At 41.4% G+C, this 13,237-nt stretch overlaps 1 protein-coding gene across 1 annotated transcript in view; it reads right to left on the reverse strand.

Moving 5' to 3' along the window:
• The window catches only part of ABCC11 (ATP-binding cassette, sub-family C (CFTR/MRP), member 11), a 97,522-nt gene that overhangs the window by 17,744 nt on the left and 66,541 nt on the right, over positions 1-13,237 (reverse strand). Inside the window, exons 18-23 of the mRNA XM_006872578.1 lie at positions 10,303-10,529; positions 10,025-10,162; positions 9,276-9,462; positions 2,715-2,804; positions 2,039-2,228; positions 212-371 (exon numbers count right to left, since the gene is read on the reverse strand). Coding sequence (XP_006872640.1) covers positions 212-371; positions 2,039-2,228; positions 2,715-2,804; positions 9,276-9,462; positions 10,025-10,162; positions 10,303-10,529 — 992 coding nt within the window. The remainder of the gene's footprint in view (positions 1-211; positions 372-2,038; positions 2,229-2,714; positions 2,805-9,275; positions 9,463-10,024; positions 10,163-10,302; positions 10,530-13,237) is intronic.

Genomic DNA, 13,237 nt, shown 5'->3' on the forward strand with positions numbered 1-13,237 from the left:
ACTCGATGGCACCTGACAACAACAACAACAATCCATTTTAGCCTGGAAGCTCTACTGAAACCTGTTTAGTACATGGCAACACACAAGCCTCTCCAATAGATAGTCGGTAGCTGTACACAAGGTTACATTGGCCAGGAATTGAACCCACATCTCCCACAGGAAGGTGAGAATTCTATCACTAACCCATCAAGGCATCTGGCCTGGCACTTGCCTGATGGTTCCAGAGAACAGGACGGGATCTTGAGGGATAACCGAGAGCTTAGACCTCAGCTCCTCCAGGCCAATGCTGCAAATGTCCACACCATCAATGAGAATCCGCCCTGCTGTGGGCTCCACCAAGCGAAAGAGAGCCACTCCCAAGGAGGACTTCCCTGTCAGGATAGAAAGGACAACACAGGTCATACATGGCATCCACTCCCCTCCAATACCCATTCTTTATCTTTGTGACCACGGAGAAGGCTGGTATGCCTGCTTTAAGTAGTGACCAAACTATGAACAGTTTTCTTGTAGCTTGCATCGTAGGTCATAAATAGAGCCCCTGTATCCAGTCCAGTCCACATATCTGTTTTATTTCACAGACACAGTGTGGGTGCTGTTTTAAAACTCCTTTCCAGCATTAAAAATCCCAAAGACCTACTTACAAAAATTTTAGAACTGCACCACTAGGCACCATCTCCCCAGGCAAGCAGTTGGAGCTAACTAAGTGTGTCCACTGCCTTCAAACAGGACAGTGTCCTGTTTGTCACACCCACCCATTCCATCACACCCCAGACCCATCTTGCTCATCTCACTACCTGCCAGGCCCCAAAGGCATTTGAATTTTCATTCCCTATGAGGGCAGAAGCTATGTGTCTTATTAACTTCTATGTTCCCTGTTCTTGGCATGTATTGTAGTTGTTAACTGCTGTCGAGTTGGTCCCAGCCCATAATGACCCTGTATAGGCTTTCCGAGGAGCAGCTGGTGAGCTTGAATCACCGACCTTGCAGTTCAAACCAACTTTGCAGTGTAGTGCATTAACCCGCAGTAGCACACCTGGACTCCATGGCATATATTAGGTGCTCAACAATATACAGGTGAGCTTGAAAAAGTTCATGGAGAAATAGAATTTAAAAAATGGAATTTTCCCATGAACTTTTTAAAATCCCCTCACATCTATTGAATGAATACAGTCAACTGAACTGAGAGCTTCTCTCAGTGAGATCCCAGCCCTCAAAGGCCAACTGGCAGTGAGAAACAGCAAGGGAAGAACCCACAGAAGATGCTATCTGGAAATCCTTCAGCTTGGGCTAGAGCAAGCTTTTCAGGGTCCTGAGGAGGAGCCGACCCACGAAAATGTGAGTCATTAAGGGTGCTGCCTAGAGGGGCAAGTCTGAGCAACTTTCTCAAAGCCAAGGGGTGAGAGTCACAATGTCGGTGTGCAGCCACTCACCGGAGGCAGGAAGCAAGTCCTGGCCGAGTCTGACCAACATGAAAAGGCAGAGTAATGCTGCTTCTGCCTGACTTCCCAAAAGTGGGAAAGGAAGGAAATGAGGCTAGAATGGGGCCAGAGGGGGAAAGCGGAGAAGGCGGCTCATAAGAGTTCTACAAAGGGAAGGAAGGAAAGGGTAAAAAGAAAAGACCCAGATCTCACTCGATGTTTCCTGCCCATCACTCAGACCCCACCAAGACCTCCACATGGGCACACTGCCCTGGTCTATAGGGCTCCCCTTCGGATTCAACTCAAATCACCTCACAGGTAGTCCACCAACCCCATGACTCAGCATGCTATTTCCTTCAAGCCTTCACCATGATCTGCACTTATCATAGCTATTTTTTCATTCAGTGAATTCACCATTGGAATTCCATGGCAGGAGTGACCTAGGGGTTTTGGTCACCACACTCACTGGAGAGCCCAGCACAGAGTAAGGACCCTATAAACATTTATCAATAACACATTCCCCTCCCCATCCCACCCCAAAAAGAACACATTTCCCAAAATAACTCCAGCACCCAAAAGCCAGAGCCTAGGACAGGGACTGGCCCCACCGTTCAACTCACCAGAGCCTGTCCTTCCCACGATGCCCACCACTTCTTGGCTGCGAATTGTCAAGTTAATGCCATTGAGGACAATAGGGGTGTTGTCTCTGTATTTCATCTGATAATCCTGGAAGGTGATTTCCCCATGCTGTGGCCACCCAGGAACACAGCTCACACCTTCCACATGCAAAGGAGCCTCAGGGACACTCATCTCATTTTTAAAGAAAGAAAAAGAAATAAGTACAGGCAACTTAGACATTGGCTATCTAAAACGATGGGTGATAAAGACACAAAGTGACTGGCTTACAAGGGTTCAAGAGGGAGTTTGGTTTAAGAGTGTTTGGGGAAAGAAAGAGTCCCCACTGAATAGTTTCCATCTTGTCTAGATGGGTCTGGTGAAAAGAGATGGGGATAAGATATTTATGATTCAATAGTGTGTAATTGTTATCATGACTAATTGCAACTGTCACAATTGTAAAGGTAGAAGTTTTGTAACAAAAACAGGGGAGTGGTTAACCTTACAGTCCAGAAACAGAGGACCCTAGGACCATCAAGGGAGAAGAAGCATAAGCAGAATACAGGAACCTATCCACGGAAACAGCGACACCAGAGATGGAGGCAAAGATGGGGACATGGAGAGAGGAAGCAGCTGAAGACTCTAGATTCATGGAAAGAGAGGGATTGACCCGAGCCCCACCTTCATATACTGCAGTATCCTCTCCCCAGCCATGAAGCGCGCCTCTGTCTCTGAACCAATCCGGGCAGTGCACTGGAAGTTGGATGCCAGCTGTAACCAAAGAGAAGTGTCAGGAGGTCAAGAGATGACTGGGGGTGTTCAGCCTCTCAATGATCCTGGAAACCACTCATTGCCCTTCCCCCACTCCTCAAATCAGGACCACTTTCCAGAGGAGAATGGAGCAAATGTTTGTGCACCCCCACCAGCTCACGTTCGAGCTTAGCTGCAGTTCCGGGCAAGGATCCCACTAACACCACTCCACACCAAGTACTCTTCATTGGCTTTCGCTCCCCCAGAGTTTGGAATAGCTTGGGAGTAACTTAGCCCTATAGCATAGCAGATGGTGAATGTGTATGTGTATGTATGAGTGTGTGCATTTCTAAAGGAGGTAAACTTAGAAGGAGAAAGAGAGAGATTGATTGAGAGACTGTGCACCATGGACAGTCTGTTTCTTTGTAGTGGGACCATGGGTGAGTTACTTAAAATCTAAACCTCAGTGTTCTCATCTGTAAAGTAAGAACAATGATAACTTAACATTTTGTTATTGTAAGGTGCCACCCAGTCAGTTCTGACTCATAACAACATACAAAATGAGTCACTGCCCAGTCCTGCACCATCCTCATAACCCTTGCTATGTTTGTGACTGTTGTGGTAACCACTGTGTCAATCCATCTCATTAAAGGGCTTTCTCTTTTTCATTGATCCTCTATTTTCCCAAGCATGATGCCACTCTCCAGGAACTGGCTCATCCTGACAATGTGTCCAATGTTTGTGAGACAAAGTCTCATCATTCTTGCTTCTAAGGAATTTCTGGTTGTACTTCTTCCAAGACAGAGCTGTTCATTCTTCTTTTGTTGTTGTTGTCAGGTGCCATCAAGTCAGAACCGACTCATAGCAACCCCATGCACAGCAGAACGAAACAATGTCTGATCCTGGGCCAACCTCACTACCGCTGCCACATTTGACACCATCAATGATTCTTCTTTTAGCTCATGTTATATTCAATATTCTTCACAATATTCAATACCATTATTCAAACGAATCAATTCTTCGTCAGTCTTCCTTATTCGCTGTCTAACTTTCACATGGATATGAGGCAATTGAAAACACCATGACTTGAGTCAGGCGTACCTTACTCCTCAAAGTGACATCTTTGCTCTTTAATGATTTAAAGAGATTTGTTGCAGCAAATTTGTCCAATACAATGCATCATTTATTTCTAGATTGCTGTTTCCATGAACATTGATTGTGGATCCAAGTAAAATGAAATCCTTGACAATGTCAATCTTTTCTTCATTTATCTTGATGTTACTTCTTGGTTCAGTTGTGAGGATTTTTGTTTTCTTTACATTGAACTGCAATTCATATTAAAGGCTACATTTGATCTTCAACGTCAAGTCTCTCAAATCCTTTTGCTTTCAGCAGGCAAAAATGTGTCATCTGCATATCGCAGGTTATTTATGAGTCTCTCTCCAATCCTAATGCCATGTTCTTCTTCATATAGTCCAACTTTTCAGGTTATTTGCTCAGCATACAGATTGAATAAGTACAGTAGAAAGATACAACCCAGATGCACACCTTTCATGATATTACCCACACAATGTACCCTTATTCTGTTAGAATGACTGCCTCTTGGTCAATGTAGAGGCATGAACACAATTAAGTGTTCTGGAATTCCCATTCGTCGTAGTATGTTACCCAAAAAAATTTTTATGGTCCACAGAGTCGAATGCTTTTATATAGTAATGGAACACTGATAAATATATTTCCAATATTTTCTGCATTTGGTCAAAATCTATCTTACATCAACAATGATAGCCCTCGTTCCACCTCCTCTTCGGACTCTGGCTTAAATGTCTGGCAAATCCATGTCAATGTACTGCTTTGAGTGTAACCATTTTTTTATTATCTTCAGCAAAATATTACTTATGTGTGACATTAATTATATTATTCAATAATATTCCCATTCTGTTGGGCCAGTCAGTTGGCCAGGTAGTTGTCTTCCAAATTTCTCGCCATCACTTTGCTGAACTATCTCAACTGACTGGAATTTCCTGTCAATTCCAATAACTGTTTTTCTCCAATTCTTTCAATATGATCAGTTCTTAATGATATGGTACCTCCTGAAATGGTTCAATATAGTCCAGTTCCTTCCATCTTCTTTTGAAGTGTTCTGAGTCCTTCAATATTTTGCCCATAGAGCCCTTCAATATTGAAACTCAAGGCTTAAATTTTTTATTCAGTTTTTTTCAGAAATGTCTTCCCTTTTGATTTTCTAACTCCAGGTCTTTACATATTTCATTATTTTACTTTGTCTTCTCTAGCCACCCTTTGAAATCTTCTGTTCAACAATTTTACTCCATCGTTTTTTCCATTTGTGTTAGCTACTCTTTTAAAAGCAAATTTCAGAGTCTCATCTGACATCCATTTTGGTCTTTTCGTTCTTTCCTGACTTTCTAATGGCCTTTTGTTCTCTTTATATATGATGTCTTTGATGTCATCCCACAACTGGTCTAGTCTTCAGTGATCAGTGTGTCAAATATTACTCTTGATGTGACCTTGAAATTCAGGTGGAATATTCTCAAGGTTGTATGTTCACTTTTGTGGATTTATTTTAATTTTCTTCAGATATTCAATCTGAACTTACATATATGCAATTGATAGTCTATTCTGTACTTGGTCTTTGACCTTGGTCTAACTGATGATAATGAGCTTTTGCATCATTTCTTTCCACAGAAGTAGTCAATTTGATTCCTAGGTACTTCCAGTGAGGTACATATGTATAGTCTCCATTTACATTGTTGGAAAATGGTATTTACAATGAATAAGCTGTTGGTTTTGCAACAACTTATCAAGTGATTATATAACTACTATGTGGTCTCTGGTGAAATTTCTATAACCAAGACCATATTTTCCAACTGCTTATTCTTCTTGTTTTCAACATTCATATTCTAGTCACCAGTAATTATAAGTGCATCTTGGTTGCATGTTTGATCAATTTTAGACTGCAGATATTGGTAAAAATCTTCAGTTTCCTCATCTTTGGCACTAGTAGTTGATGCATAAATTTGGATAGTAGTCATATTAACTTGTCTTCCTTGTAGGCATATGGATATTATCCTATCATCAACAGTGTTGTGCTTCAGGATAGATCTTGGATTTTTTTTTTTTTCTTGTTTGTTTTTGTTTTGATGATGAATGAAACACCATTCCTCTTCAACTTATCATTCCTGGCATAGCTAACATTGATTGATTGTGTGCCAGAAAGACAGTTTTAGATGTGTTACATCTTCATGTTTACACTTATTCCTCACAAGTCTATGAATGAGGCACAGAGAATCTAACAAACTTGCACAATGCTTCACAGCTAGTAATGAAGAGGCTAGTTTGAACCTGGACATCCCAAACTACAGGTTCTTAAACACTTTGCTATACTGGTATTTCATGGACTGCTGTTTTTGTTAGGTACAGTCAAATCAGTTCTGAGTGGCCCTTTGTGTAACATTTCTGGGTCCCATGCCATTCTCCCAATAGTAAATATATTTCAGACACTGATTCAATCCATCTCATTGAGGGTCTTCTTTTTCACTGATCCTCTTCTTTACTAAGCATAATGTCCTTCTCTGGGAACTGTTCCTTCCTGATAACATATACAAAGTATGTGAGATAGTCTCGCTATGCTCATGCCTAGGAGTATTCTGGCTGTACTTCTTCCAAAGAAGATTATTCCTTCTTCTGGAAGTTCATGATCTATTCAATATTCTTCAGCAACACCATAATTCAAAGGCATCAATTCTTCTTTGGTCTTCCTTTCTCATTATCCAACTTTCAAATGCATGAGATCATTGAAAAGGCACACCCCAGTCCTTAGATTTGCTTAATGTACTATGACACTTGATTTCTTGACTCTTGTTTCCATGGGTGTTGATTGTTGATCTAATTAAAATTAAATTCTTGATATCAATATTTTCTCTGTTTTTCATGATGTTGTCTATTGGTTAGTTGTGACGATTTTCTAAACTGAAGGCTGTAGGCTTCTACCTTCAATAGTAAGTACTTCAAGTCCTCTTCAGTTTCATCAAGAAAGGTTGTGTCATCCACATATCCCAAGTTATTCATGAGCTTTCCTCCAATCCTGATGCCACATTCTTCATTTAGCCCAGTTTCTCAGATTAACTGCTCAGCATATAGACTGTGTAAGTATGGTGAAAGGAAACAACCCTGACATGCACCTTTTCTGATTTTAAACCAAGCATTAACCCTTAGCCTCTTGTTTGTTCAAAGGACTGCCTCTTGGTCTACATATAGTTTCTGAATGAGTACAACCAAATGTATTGGAATTCCCATTTTGCTCAATGTTATCCATAATATGTTGTTCTCTAGCACAGATAAACATCTTTCTAGTATCCTCTGCTTTCAGCCAAGATCCATCTGATATCAGCAATGATATCCCTTGTTGTAAGTTATCTTCTGAATCTGACTTGAATTTCTGGTAGTTCCCTGCTGATGTACTGATGCAATTGTTTTTTAAATATTTTCAGCAAAATTTTACTTGCATGTGATATTGTTTGACAATTTCTACATTATCTTTATTTGGAAGAAGGTTGACCAGGTCTTTTTAATTTCTTGGCTTAGACAAGTGTTGCATTGGTTTTATTTATGTGTCTCTATTGGTATTACATCAATTCCTGAAGTTGTGTTTTTCACCAAAGTGCAGCTTAAATTTCTTCCTTTAGTTCTTGAAAGTCGATCCATTATTTTTGGTAGTTACTCTGTGTATTCCTTCTATCTTCTTCGCTTTAAACTTTTATTTATATTGTTGTTGTTGCTAAGGATATGCACAAGAAAACAAATACCAGTGCAACAGTTTCTACAACTCAGTGTACAATTCAGTGATACCGATGACATGATTTGAGGTGTATAAGCATTCTTTGATGGTTAATGTTATGTGTCAATTCAACAAGGCCATGATTTCCAGTATTGTGTGGTTGTCTTCCATTTTTTATTTAAAGTAATTATCTTCCATTTTGTCATGTTATATAATTATCTTCCATTCTATGTGTTATAAATTCTACCCTTTATTTGTTAATGAGGTAGGATTAGTGTGTTGTACATCTTGAGTCAAATCACACCTTACTCAAAAAATCATATTTTTACTCTGATGAGAAGTTTCTTTGAGGATGTGACCTGCATCTAATGTCATATGGAGTCACTGTGGTCCCTAATCTATATAAAGAGAGAGAGTCCTAGTGTGGTAGGATAAAGTACCAGACCACTAGATCTGTTTGAACTGCAAGGTCAGTGGTTCAAACCTGCAAGCCACTCCTCAGCAATCTTATACAGGGTTGCTGTGAGTCAGAACTGACTCGATGGCACTTCACAACCACACAGCCATACCCCCACTTGCCTTTAGAAGGTTCTGTACACATAGGCATATGGTTCAGAGTACTTCTGTACAAATGAGTACCCCTTTGCATATGGAAATAACGTATCAACATTAGGAACTGACGGAAAGCTCAGTGAGACATGCATAGGATCTCAAGCTAGCTAGAAAGAAAGCCACACAATCCACAAAAAGGACAGTTAATGTATAACTTCTAGGGGAGGTTGTGCACTGGACCTGCACAGCCAGCATTCCCTGAGGTAGTCATTTGTAGACAATCCTCCTCTGAATTTCTGTAGCTGATGAACCTTAAAGACATAACCTCAACCATCATAGCCAGACATCACACCATACATGCGTAAAATAGTTGGATAGTAGACTTTTTACTACTGTCATAAATGCAAAATGTTGCATAATGTGACCGTTTTTCAACTGCCTCTTCAAGGCTAAATGCCAAATACAGCCTGGCATGGAGGAATTTGTGTTTTTCCAACTAAGGTCCACAGAACAACTGCATCAAAATCCCTTAGGTGACTCATCTTTAAAATGAAACTCTAACCTTCCCAGCCTCAGGTCTTGATCCCAGCAGTGCCTCTCCAAGAATGGCACTCCTGTGGGCTCCACAGACACCCAAGCTGAATCACATCTCCAAGGATGGGGTCAAAGAATCTGTTAAAGTCTTATGCACATGAAAGCTTAAGAAGCCCTGCACTATGGAAAACTCGTTTTCTGACAACTTCCACAGTGATTCACAAATGTTTGGCAACTGAGTCAGGGTATGAATGGTGAAGTAAAAATACCTTGGCCAGGAAACCAAAAAGTCAGGGTTCTTATCTTGCCTCTGTTTTGACACTTGGGTAACCTCTTTCCTGATTTGGGCCTATTTCTCCAGCTTCACAAGGGCTGATCTCTCTTGCCTATGAGATCCCCTTCAATCCTAATGTAAGTACTTTTAAATGCAGACTTCACAATTCAGAGGTGACATCAGGAAATAGCACAAACAGGCAACATTCAGAAGCTTAAGCACATAGTTCATAAGATGACTAAAACTCAAGATGTAATAAAAATCCTGTGGACTCCTGAGGCTGTCCAGAGGCCACAGGTCAGATAAGTCCTGGTGGTCTGAGTCCTTATCTCACCTGCAAGACAAAGCTGATAGCCATGGCTTTATAGGAATAGGAGGTGGAAGAAAAGCCAAAAGCTACGAACAAGGCTACAGTCAAGGTCACCAGGTTGGTTATGATCTCAAGCCTCAGTGCCACCCATCGTGTGGAAGACAGGAACAACAGCAGGTAGTTACTCTGTGTATCAGTCAGCCTTTTAAACCTGAAGGAAAAAAGCACAAGCTGTAGACTCCACATGTCTGTCTAACTCAGGCCTCAATGACTGGGTAAGTTACACAGTTGGGTCAATGAAAATCACTAACAACCAGGATTTGTTAATGAATGAAGGGGTAGATTTCTCCAGGAGGACAATGGGAAGTCTAAAACAACTGCAGCCACTTTGCTACCATGAGGGGATCCTGGAGTTGCCATGGAGTCTCTAAGGTCCTAAGGATAAAATCAACACCATGCACAGCAGTAGAACACCATGCATAGCAGCAAAACTGTCACACAGTCAGAGTCCTTCAAGACACTGTATGAACCTCTGGATCAAGTCTTCCCTCTAGACTCTTCATTTACACAAACTAGTAGCATCACTTATTCTTTCCTAGTCTTTTGTTATAAAAATTGTTATGAATATGAAAAATTTTAAAGGTTAGTTTAATACATATCTATATATCCTCCACTTAGAATTAGCAATTACTTATTTAATTGCGTCCTGCCTCCCTGTTGCACACTTGCACCACTACCCCCATCATTCTCAGATAGATAACAAAAGAACTTACTGGCTGATGAAGTCTCCAGTTTTTCCATAGACATGGATAGAACTCAGACCATACAGAGAGGTGAGGATGTGGGAGAATAAAGGTGACCGACTGTAGTTCTCCAATCTCTTGAATGCATTGATGGACTTTTTGAACATCCTGCATCAAGAATGAAGGTGAGTGACCTGAATCATTCACTTCTGAGACGCTTCAATTCTGAGACTATCCAATTCTAGGTTGGTTATAGCCTCACACCCCAAGTCACAAACCCCGCTCACAAGCAAAAGAAAACCACTCACGTATAAAAAACCAGGCAGATAACAGCCAGGATGGCTCCCATCACCAATATATATGGAGACAGCACACTGATAATAATCAGGATAGAGATCACCACCAAAAACAAGAGCAGGAACTCTTCAGCAATCATGGGCAAGATCTGGTCCAGCTCATCCAAATCCCCCGCAAAGCAGTTCAAGAGTCGACCCATTGGGGTTGTGTCAAAGAAACTCATGGGGCAGCGGAAAACCTGCAGGACAAAATTAATCCAGACCATGAGAGTAGCTATAGGTATTACATGGGACTTGATGTTGCTGCTGGCTATCCTTAGGTTCTAAAGGAGTGCAGGAAGTATTCTAAAGGACCCACAGGGGAGGCAGGAGAGCAGTGGTTTAGAGCATGGACTCCTGAATCAATTTGCTTGACCTCCACCTACTGCTGTGTGACTGAGCAAGTTACTTAACACCTGAGTCTCAGGACCCTAATTTGTGAACTCAATATGATAAGAATGCTGCATAGTGTTCTGGGGAGAGTTGCACTACTCTGTAAATATACTAAATACCCATGGATGGCATTATTTAAAAGAGTGAATGTCAGCAAGGATCATTCCCACTCACTTGGTACACAGGGTTGATAGGGATGGGCAACTTAGACATTGGTTACCTAAAATTGTTGTTGTTAAGTACCATGGAGTCGCTTCTGACTCATAGTGACCCTGCACAGGGTTGCCAAGGCTGTAAATCTTTATGGGAGCAGAATGCCTCATCTTTCTCCCACAGAGCCACTGGTAGTTTCAAACTGTTGACCTTGAGGTTGGCAGCCTGACTCGTTACCACTATGCTACCAGAGTGGAGGGGCTATAAAGGCACGAAGTGACTGGCTTACACATTTTCAAGAGGGTGTTTAGTTTCAGAGGGTACAGGAGAAGGTAGACTCTCCACTGAGTGGTTTTCATCCTGTCTAGACAGGGCTGGTGAAAGGAGATGGGGATAAGACTCTTGTGGTTCAATAGTGAATAACTGCTATCAGGACTGATTGCAATTGTTGCAAATGTAAAGGTAGACATTTTGTAACAAAAAGAAGGGAGTGGTTGATCTTGGAGCAGAGGACCCTGGGACAATAAAAGGAGGAGAGCAGCAGTGGAGTGTGAGACCCTACCTGGAGAAGCAATGCCAGAGATGGAGGCAGAGATGATGACATGTAGAGATGGAGCGGCTGGGGACTCTAGACTCATGGAGGGAGAGGGGCTGTGTGCTGGTGGCCGGGGAGCAGGTTTGCAGGGTATGCCCTTTGGTTGTTTAAATGATTATATATTCCTGAGTGTTTTGGTGTACATCCAAAACAAAAAAAAAACAGGGAATAGAAGCAAATGCTGTTGAATGATGATGCATGGAGGGTATTATAGTCATTGCAATGAAACAAAATACGATAGGATGAGTGTAAAGCTGATGTTCTCCCATGTAAACTATCACTCAGTTCACAATAAAAACTTTTTTAAAAAGTGAATGTTATGATGTGTGAATTATACCTCCATAGGGCTGAAAAAAGAAATAATGGGTACAGAGTTTGCCATTTTAGGGGTGATGAAAAAGTTTGGGAAACAAATAGTGGCAATTGTTGCACTACATTTTGTGATTGATGCCACTTGAATATAGTTACAGTGCATACATCACAAAAAAAAGAGAGAGAGAGAGAGAGAGAGAGAGAGAGAGAAAGGCAATATAGTGAACGTGCTTGGAGCAGTACTAAACCTCTGGTAAGGATTCCACCAACAGCAGCTCTTACTATTTTCTACTGGTAAGTCCACTTTTATTCAGGATTGCCAAAGATCAGTATCAGTAATTTTACCACAGCTGTGTAAGATTCAGACTCTTGGGTCAGCTGCCCCTTTGCAAGGCCCCTGGGATTTGAGCTGCAAAATTGGTGGTTCAAACCCACCAGCCACTCCTCAGAAACCCTATACAGAGTCACTGTGAGTCAGAACTGACTGATGTCACTTAACAACAACAACTAATCTAACGGTGGGTGGTTCAAATTACTCATGGAAGACAAGCTTGGCCATCTGTTTTAATTAAGATTACAGCAAGAAAACCCTATGAATCAATTCTATTCTGTAACACATGGGGTCACCATGAGTCAGAATCAATTTGACAGCAACAGATTTGTTTGTTTGTTTGGGTGGGGGGGGGGTGATCCCTTTGAAGATGGCATTGATAGTGAGCATGATGTCCTTTGACAATCAAAGAACATTTCAAACTGAAAGAGCTCTGAAAAAGTATCTCATTCAACACCTTCATTTTACAGAGGAGAGATTTGAGGCCCAGAGAAGAAGTGGCTTAGTGACTTGGTAAAAGTTACCTAAGGAGTAATGACAAAACCATGACTGGAATGGGCCTCCTGAGTCTCTCCCAACCCCCACCTGTGCTAGTCACAGAAGGCATGTCTTAAAGGCTCCACTGACTGGCCCTTTTAGTTTCCCCATGGACTCATATTTCTTAAGTTGTAACATTTCAGACATGTTACCAGGAGGAACCGGTCCCTGGAGAAGGACATCATGCTTGGCAAAGAAGAGGGTCAACAAAAAAGAGGAAGACCACCAATGAGATGGATTAACACAGTGACAGCAGCAATGGGCTCAAATATAAAAATTGTGAGGATGACACAGGACTGGGCAGTGCATCCTTCTGTGGTCAATAGGGTCGCTATGAGTCAGAACTGACTTGATGACACCTAACAACACACAAAAATGAATGAATCCAGATAAATCGTATCTATTAATACCAAAACTAAAGGAAGAATGAGGGAGAGAAGGAAGAATAGTGGGAAGAGCAGTAGTGACAGAAGTCCTTTGGGTGGTGCACATGATTAATATTCTCAACTGCTAACCACAAGGTTGAAGGTCCGAGTTTATCGAGAAGAACTTCAGAAAAAAGATCTGACAATGTTCTTCCAATATAC

This window comes from Chrysochloris asiatica, unplaced genomic scaffold (genome assembly GCF_000296735.1).
Source record: "Chrysochloris asiatica unplaced genomic scaffold, ChrAsi1.0 scaffold00204, whole genome shotgun sequence".
Classification (NCBI taxonomy): domain Eukaryota; kingdom Metazoa; phylum Chordata; class Mammalia; order Afrosoricida; family Chrysochloridae; genus Chrysochloris; species Chrysochloris asiatica.